Genomic DNA, 21,464 nt, shown 5'->3' with positions numbered 1-21,464 from the left:
GAAAAGATGCAAGGGTCAACAGCTTGGATTCCTAAAGGTGTAAGTGGTGACTGGATGAGTCTGGAGGAGGGTGGTTTAATGTGAAAGCTTGCTGGGCAGACTGGATGGGCCGTTTGGTCTTCTTCAGCCGTCATTTCTATATATGTTTATCAGGTGATGGTCTGAGATTGAAAGAACTGAGGTGGCGAAGTTTGGGAGGACAGCAGTTGGAAGCAAAGATTAGGTCAAGGCAGTGGTGAGTAAAGTTGGTAGAGCAGAGTCTGAGATCAAGTGAAGAGGTTAAAGAAAGTGCATAAGAGAGTGGTCACCAACATGGAGGTTAAAGTCACCAAGGATAAGGGAAGAGGAAGATAGGTCAATGAAGAATGAAAACCAGGAATCCAAGTTGGAGAGAAGGAGGAGCAAGACTTATCAGGGAGTTGACAGATGACAGCTACCTGAAGAGGTAGTAAGTGAATAGGTGGATGGAATGGGCTTCAAAGGAAGAAAAAGAGTGGGAGAAGGGGTTGTAATCTGCAGGTGAGGGAGAGCAGCAGTGCAATATCACCACAATGGCCTAGTGGGTGAGGCGGGGGGGGGGGGGGGGGGAAGATAGCAACTGACACAGTGTCCTCATGGGACAGTCAGGTCTCCGTTAAGGCAAGAAGATGAAGAGAACGAGAGGTAAAAAGGTCATGAATAAAGGCAAGCTTTTTGGAGAGAGTTTGCATTCCATAGGGAGCATGAGAGAGGGAGGGAGAAGGGGAACAGTGATAAGATTGGATGAGTTATGGCTTGATATGGGGTGGCGGAGTGAAAATTGCCTTGAAGGGTCAGGATTGGGATTGATATCCGCAGATGAAAGTAAAAGGAGGAGCAGGAGAAGATAGGCAGAGGTGACAATGATGAGATTGTGGCAGGGATGATGGAAATGGTAAGATGAGGGGAAGAAAACCTTGAAGTGCAAGAGCAGTGGGCAGTGCAGTTGTGTGAGAGAGGAGGGTGAGCTTGTTGGTAGTTGTGTTTTTCAGCAGGGAATAAGATTAAGGAGGGTTAGCATCAGGAATAGAGATATTTTGCAGCCATGGGGAATAAGAAGAAGCTTGCAATCACTTCAGAACCTGAGGGTGGTGTTCTAAATGGAAAATCTTAATTACTTGAATCTAATTTAGATTAATAATATGATTTATTATAGCTATTGAAGAAAGCTAGACCCCTGGGTGGGTGGAAGGGACTGAAGCCGCAGACATAGCAGAGTAAAATGTTAAACAAGAGCTGGATTGCCTCTTTTTCTTTGCTTGCTCCTGTTAAGACAGAGCACACAACTGCACTCCCACAGATTTCTCTGGGCATGGCGTCATGTCTCTCTGTCTGGTCTGAGTGTGTGGGTGTGTGGGGGGGGGGGGGGGGGGCTGTCTCTCTGTGCTTTTGTAGGTGTATAAGCTTACTCCTTTCGGCAATTTGAAGAGAAGCAAAATGGGGGCTTGGAGCCACTGGTTGCTTGGCAGTGTGGCTGCCTGGTGACTTATTTTTCACATGTGCATATATTAATATAGTAACCCATCTGCGACTACCTCAACCAATTGAATGAAAGGAATGGGGGGCTGCAGCTCAAAAGGTTTGCTTTAGACATTGGTGTTTTCGTTTTTACTTAGAATTTTATATTTTCTAATTTAATTTGGGATGAGTGTCATTTTTTAACAGCAAAATCTGTTGTGGTCAATGCAGGGAAGGCAGATACTGTAAATCTGTGCAGTAGTTCTAAAACTATTGTCTTTCATATGTTGACTTAGGTTTGAGTGCATTTCTACTGCAGAGTACAAGTGTTTAATATTGAGTTTGTGTATTTCCTATATGACCTGGCTTGTACCTTCTCCCTGATGAGGTGGTTACAATTACATAACCAGCATTGGATGAAAAAAGGAATAAGAGGAGCTGGCTAGAAATATGGGATAGGAAAGATTAAGAGAAGTACAAAGCACGAGAAAAGATAATTACTGATTTCCAAAACTAAACTAGTAACCCCCTCCCCTAGTCAGTCTGGTTTTCAGGATGAATTAGGCATAAGATATATTTGCATACTTTGGATACCTGCTATATGCAAATGTATCTATTGCATCTTTATTGGACAACATGACTCCCTTTTGGGATCAAAAGGACAAATTTAGAAACCATTCAAATCAAACTAGAAACCTGAGCATTTATTTTGATGGAATTTCTTCGTCCTCTCACCCAGACCTGGCTTAGGCCACTGTCACAGGGCCCAAAAAGCCAGGACAAAGAGGAGCCTGCTTCCACGTACGTTAGGGTAGGATGCTGGCCAACGTGAAAGGAGAGCCACACGGCGCACAGCCTCTCTATAGCTTCAGTTGTACGGTCGCTTTTTTGTTTCTGCCACCGGTTGTGAAGGGCAAAAAGCTGTGCATTTTTTTTATTGCCAGAGCTTGTGATCAAGTTGAGTAATATACTGAGCTTAAAGGCTTGGACAAGCTTTCCATTAACAATTATTAACTAAATAAACTTGAGTGTCGCCTCCTCTTCTTCTGGAAGTGAGCACCATGGAACCATCTTTCCTATTAGGCTCTTCCTGGTACTTTCAAGGGTCCTGACCTGGCCACTTTCTGAGCCCGATGCTGGGCTGGATGGCCCATTAGTGTATCCTTAAAGATGTGATTGGAGAAATGGGGCCTACACCTCTGTAACACAGAAACACTTTTTTTTTTTTTTTTTTTTTAAGGATTACTTCAGCTTTTATAGGATTGTTTTACTCAAATTCAGGGCTTCCCAAACTGTCCTGGGCCTCCATGGCCTGTCAGGTTTTCAGGATATAAATTGTAAAATCACTCCTTGCTTTTTTCGAATCAACAAAATCACTAGAATATTGTAAGTCGTACCTCAACTTCTCTTATTCTTTTCAAGAGATCAAAACGGGGTACCAAAAGCCACTCTGCAATATTTATACAAGTGATTTATTGACCTTCATAACATCCTGCGGTCTCTTTGGGCATCTCTGCTCTGTGTAAGCCGCTACTGGGATCATCTTTAATCATAGGTCATGAATTCACTTGTATTCAAATTAATTTTTGGTTTTGTGTTTTGCTGATTTTTTTTCACATTTTCCTTTTAAATAAATTATTTTGCATTCCATTTTTAAAGTGAATAATTAAAAATACTTCCCTTCCAGGGTTAGCGGAGTACAGTTCATGGAGGGTGCTACCCTTCCAATGATGACAAAGTACAGTTCGACGTGTCCACGTTTCGCATCCAAAGCTGCCTCAGGAACTCCTCTGACTGGGTATTGCTTCAGTTACACTTTAGTTTACACTCGTGAACGTATACATTGTGTCGTCGCGTGCGGGAGATGCGAGAAGCAACCGAAGCAATACCCAGTCAGAGGAGTTCCTGAGGCAGCTTTGGATGCGAAACGTGGACACGTCGAACTGTACTCTGTTGTCATTGGAAGGGTAGCACCCTCCATGAACTGTACTCCGCTATCCCTGGAAGGGAAGTATTTTTTAATTATTCACTTAAAATGATTTTGCATTCCATTTTTAATTTAAAAGGAAAATGTGAAAAAATGTGTGAAAATCAGCAAAAACAAAACCAAAAATTAATTTAAATACAAGTCAATTCATGACCTATGATTAAAGATGATCCCAGTAGTGGCTTAACACAGAGCAGAGATTCCCGAAGAGATGGTGGGATGTTATGAAGGTCAATAAATCACTTGTATAAATATTGCAGAGTGGATTTTGGTATTGATGTTTTGATCCCTTGAAAAGAACAAGAGAAGTTGAGGTACGACTTACAAGGTTTTCAGGATCTCCATAATGAATATGCATGAGAATTTAGCATATACTGCATATTCATGATATGCAAACTAATTTCATGCGTATTCATTGTGTATATCCTAAAAACCCAACTGGTGGTAGGGTTCCCAGGACAAAAAAAAAAAATTCTGGCAGGAAAATCATAGGGCTCTCTGCCTAATGAAAAACTCAAATATTCAACCTGCTTTTGCTGTTTTTCTGGTAGCTCATGGAAAAGAAACATTTGGGTTTCCAGAGCTATTTCCTCCGATTGATAGCTAAATCTAAATTGTATGTTATAAATGTTAAGGTGACGTATGGGAGCCAGCGATAAAATAGCTCCATCTCCGCCATCCCGCCAGTGCTGTAAAACTCAAGCCCATGGTGCTCAGTTCCCAGCAGCGCTAGGGCCCCTGGAGGAATGCTGGGCTAGTGAGCAGGCCAAGAAGTCACTTTTTTTTTCTCTGTCTCCTCCTTTGCTGCACAACTTTCATACTTGCCCTGTAAGCAATGGATTGGGAATCATATTGCAGCTTTGGGGAAAGGGGGTTGGAGCTAGTTCAGATACCCTAGCCCCAGGAATGGTGGATTTTGGTGGTTATTTGCCATTACCAGGAGCTCCTCCCTTTCAGGGTGAGAGGACAAAGTTCTGCTGCACTATTGCTGTTAAATGTGGGGAGAGAGTAGAAGTTGGGGGGATGCCATGCGTCCCAGATGCCTGGCCACATGTGGGACTCTGGTAGACTACAGGATGCAGCTGTGCTGAAAGAGGGCAGTTGACCTGTCCTGGCAGCAGCTTGGTTAGTAGAGGAGGTGATGGCCTAGTTAGTCCCACAGTGGCTCTGAGAGGGCCTAGCTTAGCACCGATTTAACACCTTCATTTGAATGTCAATGTTACTAAATAAAAGCTGCTGCTTTATTTCACAAAGTAGTTAACGAGTAGAGAGGGTGTGTGAGGGGGGGGGGTGTTATGTATGATGAGAGGGAAGGGACAGAGCTGCTGCCAGTATTTGTCGTGTGCTGCTTCAGCAGCTTTCCTCTAGTGACATCAAGATGCTTTGGGCCGGATTTTAAAAGGATTATGTGCATAAGGTACGTGCGTAACCCTTCTAAAACGGCCCTGCGCGCGCAGAGCCTATATTGCATAGGCTTCCGGCGCGCGCAAAGCCCCAGGACGCGCTTAAGTCCCGGGGCTTTCTTGGGGTGGGCGTGTTGGGGGTGTGTGACGCGATTGGCGCGTCATCCGGGGGCATGTCGGGGGATGTGCGGTCGCTGCGTCATCCAGGGGCGGTGCTGTGGGCGTGGTTTTGGCCTGGGGCATTCTGGGGGTGTGGCCGTGGCCTCTGGACCAGCCCCCGGACCGGAACGGAACGGAACATGGCGCGCGGCAGCCGGCCCAGCGCGCACAGTTATGCCTGCTTCGAGCAGGCGTAACTTGTGAAACTGAGGTGGGGGGGGGGGGTGGGTTAGGGAGGGGAAGGTGGGGGGAGGCGGAAGGAAAGTGCCCTCCGAGGCTGCTCAGATTTTGGAGCGGCCTCGGAGGGGAATGGGCCGTGCGCAAGTTGCACAAATGTGCACCCCCTTGCGCGTGCCGACCCCGGATTTTATAATATATGCGTGGCTACACGCGTACCTTATGAAATCCAGCGTACTTTTGTTCGTGCCTGATGCAAACAAAAGTGTGCGTGCGCTGTCTTTTAATGTCTTGATTATTTTAGTATTTACCCCTACAACAGAAATTCAAAACTATGAATGAATCTGATCTTCTAGGATACAATGCAAGCTACTATATTGACCCAACCAGAAGCTGAGAATTCTCTGTGGACTTTTTCTAAGGCCACAACTCCTCCTCTTAGATTGGGAGGTGCAAGTGGTAGGTTTGAGTGGGCAGGAGGATGTCTTCACGTTGAGTGTCTGACCACATGGCAGCAGTAAGTCTTCACGTGCCAGATCTGAATGGGGCACAGTTGGCGACTGGGAGTTGGAAGTGTCCTGCTCAGGCCTGGCCCTAGAAGACTTCGTGGCTCCTGGGGCCGAAGACACACGACTCAAAAATAATGTCCTTCCAGCCACTCAAAGGCTAGAGCCAAAGGTGCATGGAATTGTATGTACCAAACATTTTGTCCTGAGCTAATTTAGATAGGGCAAAAAAGAAAAATATGTAAAGAAAAATAGGGATGGTAATTTTAAATAAGTGCCTACGTACCCATATGTGCAGCCACCTACCCAGGAATCTTATATCGTCCACGCAAGTGTGTGCACACTTGTTGTTATAAAGTATGCATAGTGCATGCATGCGCTCCTAATTTTAAGCATTTACATGACCATCTGCTAATTGTGCATTTTCCTTAGGTATTGTCAGCTTTTACATGCAAGTGAGAGAATTTTATAACGTGTGGGTAAAGGAAATGACCAGTTTAACTAGTTCAGCCACCAGTTTGCCCAGTCTAGCTGTAGGTCATCAAGGTGCCCCTGGTTCTTTAGCCTTTATTCACCCCCGTTTACCCAGACGTCTCACGCACTCCATAGTGGGCTATAAATTGTTTTATGCAGACTCGCACCTAACAAATAGAATATGTGCAGGGAAGAGCCATACCCAGGCTGCATTTACAGGATATAAAATCACAACTTACCCAATACTTGTTGGCCCTGTCCTGCCCCTTTTTTATATCATCAAAGATATTCATGCACACACATGTATGATGTTTCTAAAATCACTCTAGTGCAAATAAGCACCTTCATGCACTTTTTTTTCCCCACCTTTTGCGTGCATAGTGCTTAGGAAATTCACCTTTAAATGTTGTAATAAAATGTTCTCTCCTGGTTCTTGCAGTATGGGGATCATCTTCGATTCAAATATTATGCACAGTAGCCTAAGCGTGGAATTAAAGCTTTTCCTGTGAATAACTCCCCAATACCTGGCCCATACTCTAAATAGTAGCCACCTTAAGTGTATTTCTAAACTCTTATGTCCTCAGGTTTTGAAAGTGGCTTGCTTTCCAGATTACTTTGAGCCTAGTAGATCTATCCAATAAAAAAAAAACAAAGACAACCTGGTTCTTTACAAGATACGTCACTAACAAAATATTTCCAGAAAAGGGCTTAGTTGAGTAGAGATAAGTTGCTTCGTTTCTCCAAATCATTTTATCCCCCTTGGCCATTAAACTGAGGAAAAGTGGGAGGAGGGTTGGCAGGGCTGGATGCTGTTTTCCATTTTTAACTGCTGCACCAGTTGTTGTAAGATGCACACCATTCTTCAACCATATATGTCCAGCCAGTGAGTACTGCGAGTGAGGCAGGGCAAGAGCCGGTCTCTGCTGCGTTTGTAATGCCATCGTGTACCCTACCTGCTCTTTGTTAACAATGCACATAACAGAGCTGAACCGAGAATGTCTCTTGCATTTGTTTTCTTTTCTGGACAAGGACAGTCGAAAGAATTTAGCACAGACTTGTCATAGCTTGCAGGAAGTTTTCCTGGATCCTGTGCTGTGGCCTTTGCTAAACTTTAATTCGCCAACAGAGCTGAGAAAGCAGAATTTTCTCCTGGGACCAGCCTTAAAATGCTTAGCTATTTGCTGGCATTCCAGCAGAGTCAAGGTGTGCAATATTGAGGATTGGATGAAAAATGCATTCCAGAAAAACATCTGTAGCAAGCATGAAAATGCTGTGAATGATTTCTTAGTGCAAGTTTGCAACAGGTATGTTGTGGGTCTGCTGGAATGTAGGCACAGTTGTTGGTAACTTGGTATTGCTTTGGGATTCTTGTAATTCAATGTGCCATTAACATGCCTTCTAAAACTTATTATTCAAAACTGGCATCTTGGAATGACAAGTTTAGCAACAGATTAGTGAATACTAAATGTCTTTTACTATGCAATCTCATTTTTAAAAATCATTTATCTCAAATCAATGTTTTAGATTTATATTTATGACTAGCTTCTTAATGTTTTTTGGCTTTTATCAGTCTCATTATTTCTGAGATAAACGTAACTATTTGTGCTTGGTATTACTTGCTGTAAAATACCCACTCATGCCAAACTGACATATTTCCTCATGTGCTCTACCTTGCTAATATTAAGATGTGGTTTCAGCTAAATAAAATTTTAGAAATGCATAGGCAGCCCACCCTCAATGTCATGGTGTTGTATAAATGTCTAAAAACAGTGATATTGCACACATTGTACTGGGCCATATATAGCCGTCTAAATAAAGCTCCACTGGAAGACAGACCCTTCCTCTATAAATTGCAGGACCACAGTCTCTCTGTACAAATACAAGTTTGTGCAGTAAAAAAAAACAAAACAGGATCAGTTCAACTTTTTCTGAGCCTTGCTTGGGTAGTAGCAGAGGGGACTCTCAGAATAAATTGATCTGTATGCCATAATGGAGATGGGCATCAGTCAGTGTTAGTACAGACTAGATGAATCTGTTACCTTGTCATAGTGGCTTTAATCTGCAACAGGAATTGTGCTAATTTCTATATCTGCAATGCATAAATGACAAATTATTACAGTTTTTGTGGAGTTAATGTACTATAATGTAGCACCATTTTCAAGGTACAGTGTTTGTACCTAAATATGTACATAACTGGGACAGCTTCCACCCTCCTACATCTACTACAGAACTTTATTTGAATGTAGATTTATAAACCTAATGATCCTGCCCTATGTTTATATATAAATGCCTGCTTCTGCAGGGTTTGTATATAGCTACCGCTTAGTGCTGTATTATGCAGGCTCACGTGTGTCTCAGCAGTATATGCCATTCATAAAAATATAGCCTAGTGGAAGAGGATGCTCATTACATCCTCTTTGACAAGCAGGATTAAATCAGCTATAACTAGTGGGTGACAACAGCCAGTGCTGCCAATGCACTTCCAGCTCTCAGAAATAGTTCTGAGCACGTGCAGGAGCTCCCACGCATGGCTGCTGCCTCATGAGCCCCTCAGTCTTTCTGCATCTGAGCTAGCACATGCACTGAGTCCCTCTCATGTTTTTTTTTAAGTAACTTTTTTTTTCATGTCACTGCCTCAGCAGTCACTCCCAGAAAGGCCTGTTAAGACCTGTTGCTGATAAAAAAAACAAAAACAAGTAAATAGATTTCAATATTAAAACGTATAGGTCTAAGAAGAGGGACAAGGCCTGCGTGTATAAGCATCGTATGTCCATCATGGATAGACACGACATCTGTTAACACTGCCTAGACTCAGCCCATGACATCCTGACGTGCTCTTGCTGTGCCAGATTCCCATCAGTGATTCAGTTCTGCATTGGGGGGGGGGGGGGGGGGCGGTGTCAGGTATAGCCCATGAAGCTCTTGGTGTGATGGTAGGCAATGCAGTCACTTTGGCTTCCTGGCCCCATAGCAAATACTGTAAATCACACAAAAAATACTTTTGCTTAGAAAGCATTTTTTTGCACATAAATCATATTATATGCATGGAAAACATGCTTTCTATGCATGAAACACTGACTACAGGACCTAGCACCAGAACTTCAGCTTCTGGCAGTAGACTAATATTAGCCCTGGTAACTTTATTCCACCTCAGACTAGGAGTTAATGGCCGAATTTAAAAACGGCCGTGCACGCAAATATCAGCACTTACGTGCACGGCTGGGCTCTGTGCGGGCGTAACTGCCAATACGCGCACAAGTGCTGGGCCTGAGGCCAGCCAGGACTGCAGCCATTAGCAGCTGTTCCGGGGAAGCAAGCGCCGGCGGCCAGCCAGCAGAAGTAAACAAAAAAAAAAAAAGTTCTTTGTTAGGTAGGGGACGGGGTGGAGAGGGGAAAGGGAAGGAAGGTTAGGCAGGGGGGGAGGGGGGAGGGGGGAGGGGGGAGGGAGTTTCCCTCCCAGTCCGCTCCTTAATTAGGGAACCGGACACACCCACGTACCTTTTAAAATCTACCCCTAAGGTTCCAGCGCTAAGAAAACACAAGGTAAGCAGTTGGGAGTAATGGTGTGGAATTTAAATGCAAGGGTGCAACTTAAACGCACATTGTTGTGTACACATTTTTTTGTGCAGAGAATTCCTTTCTGCATTGGCAGTAAAATATGCACACAAAAATGTGCACACAACGTTAGATTAAAGTGTGTGCTTCTAATTATATTGGCCTCTTAATGTAATGCTATATACGGTAAGAAGGAAATAGAAAGGGTCAGGAAATGTTTCTAAAAATCACTAAGAATTTCAGTGCAGGGGTGCTGTCTGTAAGCAAACCAGACAAAGCACCATCTTGTTTTGTGGTGTCACCCTAACATGATGCTATGAATGACCATATCGCTGGGGTCTAGAACTACTAAAGTGGCAGAGGTGAGACAGTTACACGTTGCACTTCAAAGGTCTATGTTTGATGGGTGAGCGAGCCAAGGGCCTCCCTTAAGTCCTTTTATGTTTGTTACAAAAAATGTGATCATCCTAATTTCAAATGTTTTCATTCTTGTGCACCATCGACATTATCTATCCTGCTGCAGCATGACAGGCCCAGCGATTCTGTGACAGATCCAATCCCCACATGGCCCAAAGAAATGGAAAGGCCTGAGAGTGAGAGCCTCTGTGCATGTGCGAGAGCCTGTGTGTGCACACTCATGTGACAGAATGAATGTGAGCACCTATGTGTCACAAACATGTACATAAACACACACAATGGGGCGGATTTTCAGAGCCCTGCTCACCTAAATCCGCCCAAAACCGGGGGATTTAGGCGAGCAGGGCCCTGCGCGCCGGTAAGCCTATTTTACATAGGCCTACCGGCGCGCGCAGAGCGCCTGGAGCGCAAACAAAAGTAGGCCTATTCGCGCTTTTAAAATCCGCCCCAATGTGTTTAAAATCATGAGAGGTCTAGAACGGGTAGATGTGAATCAGTTATTTACTCTTTCGGATAGTAGAAAGACTAGGGGCACTCCATGAAGTTAGCATGGGGCACATTTAAAACTCATCGGAGAAAGTTCTTTTTTACTCAACGCACAATTAAACTCTGGAATTTGTTGCCAGAGGATGTGGTTAGTGCAGTTAGTAAAGCTGTGTTTAAAAAAGGATTGGATAAGTTCTTGGAGGAGAAGTCCATTACCTGCTATTAAGTTCACTTAGAGAATAGCCACTGCCCTTAGCAATGGTAACATGGAATAGACTTAGTTTTTGGGTACTTGCCAGGTTCTTATGGCCTGGATTAGCCACTGTTGGACACAGGATGCTGGACTTGATGGACCCTTGGTCTGATCCAGTATGGCATTTTCTTATGTTCTTATGTGAGTATGTGCATGAGGGAGAAGGAGTGTATGTGAGACTATGGCATGTGTATGGGAAAGGGGGTGTGAAAAAGAATGAACACATCCTGAGAGAGGATAAAGTTTGGGCATCCCCTCTCCCCCAATCCATGACTACCTCAGGGAGACTGGAAAGCAAACGATCCTAAGTATGGAGACATTTTTTAAAAATCCTTATTAAAACAAATTGGGTGTTATTTGATGTTTCTGCTGTTTTGAAATATTTTATTGGTATCTTGAGAAATTTAACACTTTTTAATTATTGGATGTTCTAGTCAGATGTTTCAAAATGTTTTTATTTTATTAGTTTGGTATTACTAGTATTCATGATTTATATTTCTTGATTTTATTTGATGTTTTATGAAGAATGATAATGTTGCAATGCATGTATCATCTGGCTTGTGGTTTCCAGTTTAGTTTCTGTCTGTATATTTTATGCTTTTTGGTCTCTCTATTCATCTCCAACTGATACCTATGGATATATTTTGTGTAATTTATGAGGTGTTAAATATCATCTGAGTAAGATCTTGATTCTGTTTTCTAAAATTGTTGATGCAATGCTATCAAAACTTTTACAAATAGATTTGCTGGGTGGCTAGTACTTTCTTTATTACATATAGAGCCCTTTGGGGGTTTTCTTGTAACAGCTTAGAGCCAGGTTGCCCGAATCAGTTAATGGAAGGCCAAGGGATATGCTTTTCTTCTTGGTTACTTACATAAAAATTTGAAATTGGAGTTGGAGATTTTTTGGCTCAATTCTGATGCTGATGTGTGATCCAGGGAAATGTCTTTATTCTGAGATACACACACACTGCTGTATTTCTAAGGCTAGTGCTGGAGGGGAATGGGGAGAGAAGTGTGTCGACCACTGCTAATCCATGTCAATCTGAGGGAGGAGGGTGTCTGACTTCATTACTCTTTCTCCCCCCCATGTGACGTTTTGTGAGTGAATGTCTTTTGGGTGTTGGGGCACCCTCTCCTTCCTCGCCTCAGGCAGCAAGTTGCCTTGAGTCACCCCTGCCTTAAGGAGAGAGTTGGGAAACACTGCTAAGAGGAGGGCTGATAGCTCTTGCTGCAGCAATTTAAATGCAGAGCACTTTACAGATTGCTCCTCTGCAAAAGCAATCTCTGATCTAATCTGTACCTACTGCTGTATAATCCCCAACTACTGGTTGTTATCAGTGACCATCACAAAATGAAATGCTGGAGCCTTCCTCCCCCTGAAAGGATACCCAAGTCCACCAAGGAAACCTGGTTGCTAAAGTAGTCAAAATTTGGGTTTGATAGGGGTTGTGACCTTTCTTTGACACACAACCTTGCCTGCTGCTGCGGACAGGATTGTTGAACAGGATACGGTTGGTATCCCTTAAGTAAAAGTACAGGCTCCTGTCGTATTGAGGCTGGGGTTTTGTAGACGTTGATGGTGGTTCCGTCAATCCGCTACTGGAAGGGTAAGCAGCATACCACAATGATCCATTGTTTCCTTCCCTTGTTCGCCAGAGAGCTTCTCTGGTGTATAGGGCACCAGCAAGTTTCTCATGCACATCCTCATGGAGTCCTGAGAAGCTAGAGCTCCTGGCACCAACAGCTACTGTTGATGTTCTGGAAGTATCCTATGTTTCATAAACTGACCTAATGAAATGCTTACCACATTCTGCAGCTTCATGGATAATTGACTCGTACATCTTTCTTTCATTAACAGTTTCCACATTGGCACTTCTCATAGAAACATGATGGCAGAAAAAGACCATTACAGCCTATTTAGTCTGCCCAGCCACATCAACTATTATTCAGCTTTACAATCCCTACCACTCCCCTCACTATTTATCTCATGCTTTCTTGAATTCAGATACTGACCTTGTTTCCACCACCGCTTTGGGTATGCTGTTCCATACATCCATTTCATTCTCTGTAAAGAATACTACCTTCAATTACTCCAGAGTATACCTCCTTTCACCCTCATCCTATGACCCCCCCCCCCCTTGTTCTAGAGCCTTCTTTCCTTTGAAAGATGCCTGCCTCCTCTGCATGGAAACCCTGGAGGTATTTCTCTGTCTCTATCATATCTTCCTTATCCCGCCTTACCATTAAGGTATGCATATTTAGTTAAGAACATAAGAACATGCCATACTGGGTCAGACCAAGGGTCTATCAAGCCCAGCAACCTGTTTCCAACAGTGGCCAATTAAGGATACATGGACCTGGCAAGTACCTAAACATTATTACCAGAATTATAGCATGGGATCTATTTAAACAGTGGCTATTTCCTAAATCAACTTGACTAATAACAGTTTATGGATTTCTCCTCCAGGAACGTGTCCAAACCTTTTTTAAACCCAGATAAGCTAACTGCTTTAGCCACATTTCTGGCACCGAATTCCAAAGCTTAATTTTAAGCGTTGAGTGAAAAAGAATTTTCTCTGATTTGTTTTAAATGTGCTACTTGCTAACTGCATGAGCTACCCCCTAGTCCTCCTATTATCTGAAAAAGCAATCAATTTATATTAACTCATTCTAGTCCCCATGATTTTATATACCTCCATCATATCCCCCCCTCAGCTGTCTCTTCTCCAAGCTGAACAGCCCTAACCTCTTTAGCCTTTCCTCATAGGGGAGCTGTTCCCCTATGAGGAAAGCTGTTCAATATATTTGAGATGCGATGACCAAAATTGAACACACTACTCAAGGTGCGGTCACAACATGGAGCGATACAGAGGCATTACGACATTCTCCATTTTATTCACCATTCTTTTTCTAATAATTCCTAACTTTTTTTGCTTTTTTAAGCACTGCAGCACAATCAATTTCAATGTATGGTCCACTATATCATCTAGATCTTTTTCCTGGGTGGTAACTCTTCATATGAAACCTAATATTATGTTACTATAGCATGTTTTATTTTTCCTTAAATGCATCACCTTGCATTTGTCCACATTAAATTTCATCTGCCATTTGTACGCCCAATCTTCCAGTCTCATAAGATCCTCCTGCAATTTATCACTATCCGCTTGTGATTTAACTACTCTGAATAATTGTGTCATCTGCAACTTTGATCTCCTCACTCGTCATTCCCCTTTTCAAATCATATATAAATCTATTAAAAAGTACCAGTCCGATATAGATTCCCAAGGCACTCCACTGTTTACCTCTCTCCACTGAGAAAACTGACCATTTAATCCTATTCTGTTTCCTGCCTTTTAGCCAGTTTGCAATTCACAAAAGGACATCGCCTCCTATCCCATGACTTTTTAATTTTCTTAGAAACCTCTCATGGAGTAAATTGTCAAATGCCTTGTCAAAATCCAAATACACATCATCTACTGGCTCACCTTTATCCACGTTTATTAATCCCTTAAAAAAAAAAGTGTAGCAGATTTGTGAGGTAAGACGTCGGTTGGGTAAACCCATACTGGCTGTGTCCAGCTCTATATTTTATGCTTTTGTTATTTTAGAATAGTTTCCATGATTTTGCCTGGCACTGAAATCAGGCACAGTGGTATATAGTTTCCCGGATCACCCCGAAGCCTTTAAGTCTGTCCCCATATGCTTTATAATGAAGACCACTGACCATTTAGTAGCCCTTTGGCACAACTCCAGTTGGTTTATATCATTTTGAAGATGCAGAACTGTATACAATATTCCAAATGAAATCTCACCAGAGACTTATGCAGGGGCAATATCACCTAATTTCTTCTGCTGACCATTCCACTCCCTATGTACCCAAGCATATTTCTGGCTTTTGCCATCGATTTATCTGCCTGTTTGACCATTTTAACAACAGATATGATCACCTCCCAATGCTGTTTTTCTTTCATGCTTAGAAGAATTTCAACCCCTGTAGTGTTCCTCTACCTTGGATTTCTGTAGCTTAAATGCACAGCTCTTTTTTAGCATTATATCTTAGCTGCCAGACCCTAGACCATTCCTTGAGCTTCACTAAATCCTTCCTCATTCTCCAACACCTTCCTGTCTATCCAGTTGCAACTTTCTCAAAATGGTGGAGCACCGCATGGAGTCGTTAAATGGATGGGAAAATCTAGGGGAAGTACAAGGGCTGTGGGCAAAACTAAAAAGATATAATAATCTATTTGTTAGGAATGTAAATAAAGGGAAGAGGAAAAAATGGCCATTATGGTTTTCTAAACAGGTAGCTGAAAAGGTAAGGGAGAGAAAGTTAGAATTCATAAACTATAAGAGATCGCAAAAAGAGGAAGACAGGCAACAATAGCTGGAAGAATTAAGAGAAGCTGGGAACAATAAAATTCAAATAAAGAAAAAATAGCAAATGTGGTAAAACGGGGGACAAGACTTCTTTTTTTAAGGTATGTTAGTGATAGAAGAAAGTGAAAAAGTGGCACTGAGACAGGTGAAGGGAGGGCAATGCAGTCTGATGAGAAAAAAGCAAATTGTTTAAATGTTTCTCTTCCGTGTTCACTGTGGAAGGGCCTGGAGCAGAACCACATAAAACAAACACAAATAAGATTGGAAGTGAGTTAAATCTCAATTTTATGAACAACGTGTTTGTTAGGAACTAATTAACCAAAGTAGATATGGCGTTGGGGCTGGATGGAATATATCTGAGGGTTCTAAGGGAACTTAGAGATGTCCTGGCAGCTCCACTGGCTGACTTTCAATGCTGCTTTAGAGTCTGGAGTAGTTCCAGAGAACTAGATAAGGACAGATGTGGTTCCTATTTAAAAAGAAAAAAAAAAAGTAGAAGTAAAGAGGTAGCTGGAAACTACAAGGCAGTTAGTCTGACCTCTGAGGTGAGCAAACTAATGGAATCACTCTAATACAGAGGATAGTGCAAGTTTTGGAATCCAGTGGATTGCAAGAGCTGAGGCAGCATGGTTTTACCAGAGGTAAATCTTGTCAAACAAATCTGATCAATTTCTTTGATTGGGTGACCAGAGAGTTGGATCACGGAGAGTGCTAGACGTAGTGTACTTGAATTTCAGCAAGGCCTTTGATACAGTTTCACACAGAAGACTTCGAAATAAATTGTGTGCCTTTGGTATGGATCCTAGAGTGACTGATTGGGTTAGAAACTGGCTGAGTGAAGGCAACAAAGGGTAATAATAAATGGAGTTTTCTCCGAGGAGAGGGCTGTTACTAGTGGTGTCTCAGGGATTGGTTCTTGGACCGATTCTTTTCAACATTTGGGAGCAACTTAATGGAAGGTTTGTTGGGAAAGGTTTGTCTTTTTGCGGATGACACCAAGATCTGTAACAGGGCGGATAGCCAGGAAGGAGTGGAAACATGAGTAGGGATCTAGCGAAGCTTGAAGGAATGGTCTAAAGTCTGGCAGCTAAGATGTAATGCTAAAAAAATGCAGAATAATGCACTTAGGATACAAAAACCCAAGGGAAAGATGCAGTATTGAAGGTGAAATTCTTCTAAACAAAGAGTGAGTAGGATCTGGGGGTGATTGCATCTGATGATCTTAAGGTAGTCAAACAAGTGGATAAAGCAACAGCAAAATCAGAAAGATGCTTGGCTGCATAAGGAGAGGAGTGGTCAGCAAAAAAGGGCGATATTGATCCTGTATAGGTCCGTGGTGAGATCTCATTTGGCATACTGTGTACAATCCTGGAGATCGCTCCTTCAAAAGGATATAAAACATGATAGAACAGGTCCACAGGGTGGCTACTAAAGTGGTCAGTGGTCTTTATTCTAAAGCATTTGGGGACAAAGCTCTAAACATGTATACTCCAGCGGAAAGATAAGTGAGATATGATAGAGAAATTCAAATATCTCTAAGGTTTCCAGCACAGTAGGTGAGCCTTTTTCAACGGAAAGGAGGCTCTAGAATGAGGGGAGAGTCATGTGATGATGCGATGAAGTTGAAAGGGTAGACTCAGGAGTAATCTTAGGAATATTTCTTTACAGAGAAGGTGGTGGATGTGTGGAACAGCCTCCCAGTGGAAGTGGTGGAGGCAAAAATAGTATATGAATTCAAGAAGGTATGGGATAAATACAGGGGATCTCTAAGGAAGTGATGAGAATTATAATGCTAAATTAATTGGTCAGATGGACAGACTGGATGGGCCATATGGTCTTTTTCTGCCATCATGTTTCTGTTTCTACATTTTGGTATCATTGGCAAAAAGGCAAAGGACTAATCCCTTTGAGTGGAGGAGTAGCAGAGTGGTTAGAGCAGCGGGCTACAAACCCAGGGAAACCAGGGTTCAAATCCTACTGTTGCGCCTTGTAACCTTGGACAAGTGTGATATCATTGATGAATGTCGGTATATAAAACTTTAAATAAATAAATAAAGTCACTTTACTCTCAGTTGCCTCAGGTGCAAAATTAGATTGTGGGGATAGGGAAACACTTATAGTACCTGAATGTAATCTGTTTGATGTACACTTCGAAATGCCAAAAAGTGGAATATAAAAAATGTAAAAAATAAAATAATAATGTTCATCTCCTCAGACTGAACTCCATTCATCACTACTCTTTGTGTCACCTCTCCTTCAACCAATTTATAACCCATTCAGTACTTTAGGGTTCAGTTTGTTTATGGTTTTAATGAAATCCAAGTACACTATATCAAGTGCTCTCCCATTCAAAGAAATCAGATTCATCTGATGAGACCTATCTCTGGTAAAACCACATTGCCTTGGATCTTGTAATCCACTGGATTCCAGAAACTCCACTAGGCTGTTTTAGCAGCAATTCCATAAATCTGCTCACTATAGAGGTCAGACTAACTGGCCTGTAATTCACAGCCTTATCCTTACTTCTCCCTTTGTGAATAGGAACCACATGTGTCTGTTATCAGTTTTGTGGAACTACTCCTGAGAATGTCAGCCAGTGGAGCTGCCAGAACTCCTCTGTTCCCTTAAAACTCTTAGATGTATCCCATTTGGCCCCAGAGCTCTACCTACTTTAAGTTTTGGTAGCTCCTCATGAACACATTTTTCTGAAAAAAATAAGTTGAGGTTTACTTCACTTCCAATCCCATTTGTGTTTGTTTTATGCAATCCTGCTTCTGATCCTTCCATAGTGAATACTGAACAGAAATATTTGAAAGCAATTTCACTTTCTCCTCATCCGCCACTACATACTCCTTCCCTTCACTTATCACTAACATATCTTTAAAAAAAAATTCTTGCCCTCTCCCATTTTACCATATTTGCTATTTTTTCTTCTATTTGCATCTGTGCATTCCCGTCTATGTTCCCAGTTTCTTTTAGCTTTTCCATAGAAATAAAACATAGAAACATAGAAATGATGGCAGAAGAAGACCAAACGGTCCATCCAGTCGGCCCAGCAAGCTTTCACTTAAAAAAAAAAAATTTTTCCCCATACTTATCTTTTTCTCTTGTACCTTGTAAGTTACTTTTTGTTCTATTACCCTTCCACCCTGCCATCGATGTAATTAGCAGTGCTGGAGCTGCATCTAAGTGAAGTATCTAGCTAATTGTTTAGGGGTAGTAACCGCCGTCATAGCAATCTACTCCCACGCATGTTTATCCAGCCTGTGCACTAGGTCCTTGTTGGTTGTTGTCCAAATATAAATCATCTTTTCATCAGTCCCCCCCTGCCATTGAAGCAGAGAACTATGCTGGATATCAATGAAAGTGAAGTATCAGGCTAATTTGGTTTGAGGTAGTAACCACCGATTCAAGCAAGCTACTCCCCTGCTTTTTTGTGGATGGAAATCCTTTTTCCCCCATTTCCTCTTGCCGTTGAAGCATAGAGCAATGTTGGAGTCGCATTAACCGTATGTTTATTGAATAAGGAAATTAATCTCCAGGTAGTAGCCGTCATTCCCGCAAGCCACCTCCATACCTCTTCTCTTCATTCACATCCTCTAGACTTTATGGATCCACAGTGTTTATCCCATGCCTCTTTGAAATCCTTCACAGTTTTGGTCTTCACCACTTCCTCCGGAAGGGCGTTCCAGGCATCCACCACCCTCTCCATGAAGAAAATACTTCCTGACATTGGTTCTGAGTCTTCCTCCCTGGAGTTTTAAATCGTGACCCCTGGTTCTGCTGATTTTTTTTTGCAACGGAAAAGGTTTGTTGTTGTCTTTGGATCATTAAAACCCTTTCAAGTATGTGAAAGTCTGTATCATATCACCCCTGCTCCTCCTTTCCTCCAGGGTGTACATATTTTCCAGACAGTGTTGCTAGTCTTCCTCTTTCTACAATCTCTTGAAGTTTATGAACAAAAATCTTATTTCTTGAGCTTTTTAGCTAATTTAGAAAAACATAGCAGTTTTTTTTTCCTCTTTCCTCTATTTGGTATTGCACTTAAATTGCACAGTTTTGAGTGAAATTATATCAATTTTTTTTCTTGACTATTTTGGTAGTATTTTTTTTTTTTACCTTTTTGGCAACTTGATGGAAATGTATAAAGTTAGGGAAGATAACTTTCAAAACTGCTCGTGGGTGCCCATATACGCGCACGCAAATTTGCTACAGTATTTTACAACCTACACAAAAACAATATGCACAGGTTCTAAAATACAAGTAGATATATGCACAGATATGCCTGCATATGTAAAAAATGCGAGTTAGGCAAGTTTGAACTTATTTGGATAAGTTCCAATTTATCCGGCTAAGTAGCACCTGCTGCTATTTAGCCAGATAAATGCGCGCAAATGCTACACCCAAGTATTTTTACTTCAGATTTTAAAGGAATACACAAGTAGATTTACATATGTTATTTAGATGCATTTACCCCCTGTAAGTCTATTTTTAGGACGATTTTCTAACATGTGTGCAGCAATGAATTAACTAGTTTTACCAATTAGTCTACCAGTTCACCTAGTCCATCTGCAGCTCATGAAGACTCTCCTGGCTTTTCAGCCTGACATTCCATTTCGCCCAGACCCTCTGGGCGAAATGGATTTTAAGATATTAATGATCACTTACTCCAGGTACTGAGCAGGAGTAAATATACACAAGTGCCAAATTTACATGCGTAAATGTTGGTCCCTCCCTGGAAATGCACTTGTGTACCCTGATTTGAGTGTATATGTTGAGGTTTCTAACATAGCATGTACTCGCGTGTATGGTATTTTATACGCATGTTATTTATTTTTACCAGTGCATCTTTGAAAATTCTCTTGTAAAAGTGTACACCTAGGTAAAGCATTTCAACATCAGTGGTGTGCTACAGTGAAACAAATATAGGTTCGCTGTGGCTAGTGGCAGTAGGAGAACATTAGTAATGAATATGTCCATGGAATTGGCAAAATAGTGATGGACCAATATAGTTTTAACATGTCACCCTCAGTAAAATTAAAAAATATCATATGGCTCTTAGGATGTATATCATGTAAAGGCCCAGTTGTCTGTTTTAACTGAACATAAAACAAAACTTTATTTTTCAGGTGCCCAAATCTACAGTCACTGACACTATCAGGGTGTGGTCACGTCACAGATGATTTCCTTGCATTAATTCTTACAAATTGCAAAAAACTCCACACACTCAAGCTCGAAAACTGTGTCCGGATAACTGATAGAACTCTAGACACTGTGACTGCTCATGGCTGTGCCTTAAGAACTCTCCATGTGGATTTCTGTCGCAACATAAGCCAAGAAGGGCTGACAAAAGTGAAAGAAAAATGCTCCTCCATAAACCTAAAGGCAGAACGAAGTGCTGACATGATTCCTGATAGTAAACCCGACGTAAAGTTCACTTCTGAAAGGACACTGAGAAAGCTTTTGCAATACTAAAGTGGGGAACAGCTCTATTACAATTTTACTATCACACATCATCTGACATTTTTACTTTTATTTCCCTGCCAACAAATCAGTTTAAAAAATACTTTACGTTTGTGAAGTATTTTAACATAACATTTTAAAAGACAACAGCTATGGCAGGTTGGTGGTATTTAACTAAGAAGCCAGAGTATCCAGCTTTAACTTTTTTTTTTTTTACTGGCTTGAATTTGGAAATGTTTATCCCTATCCTCTACTTTTCCTGAACTCCCAGCAGAGGAAATTCTCTATTCCACCAACGGCTTAAGCAGTGGTTATGTGCAGCTGTGGAGAAGCACATGGATTTGGAGCATACAAAGTGCTAAACTACTGAATGGCCTGCACAGTCAGATACGCATGCCAGAGCTTGAATGGCAGGATGACTCTGGAGGAACCCTATAATGGAAGATGAGGAACGTCTGCGGAAGTTAAAAACAATAATAAAAGATAAGACTGCCATACCCAGGATGCAGATTTCCTCTCTTCCTGGGTTTGGAGTTAGAGATTGGCTTAGTTCTGTCTTAGCATTTCCTAACACGAGTGTCCACTTTTTGCCTATCTTAGCATTCATTTATTTCAGCCTCACCAATTTAAACTTAGGCATTACTGGTTAATAGCTTATGTGGGTAAATAAAGGCTGGCTTGCATGACCTCCTCCTCTAAGGTTTAGATTAGCAGCAAGGTTTCTTATT

General features: G+C 41.8%; 1 protein-coding gene across 1 annotated transcript; it reads left to right on the top strand.

The window, feature by feature from the left end:
- Nucleotides 1-6,876: 6,876 nt before the first annotated feature.
- Nucleotides 6,877-21,443, top strand: LOC115075338 (F-box and leucine-rich protein 22-like). The gene is made up of 2 exons (XM_029575647.1): nt 6,877-7,486; nt 20,403-21,443. Exons 1-2 carry the CDS (start codon nt 7,152-7,154, stop codon nt 20,746-20,748), a joined length of 681 nt encoding a protein of 226 aa, XP_029431507.1. The 5' UTR covers nt 6,877-7,151; the 3' UTR covers nt 20,749-21,443.
- Nucleotides 21,444-21,464: the final 21 nt, after the last annotated feature.

The sequence above is a fragment of the Rhinatrema bivittatum genome, chromosome 13 (assembly GCF_901001135.1).
Source record: "Rhinatrema bivittatum chromosome 13, aRhiBiv1.1, whole genome shotgun sequence".
NCBI lineage: Eukaryota > Metazoa > Chordata > Amphibia > Gymnophiona > Rhinatrematidae > Rhinatrema > Rhinatrema bivittatum.
This window is presented reverse-complemented; position numbering and strand designations above follow the sequence as displayed.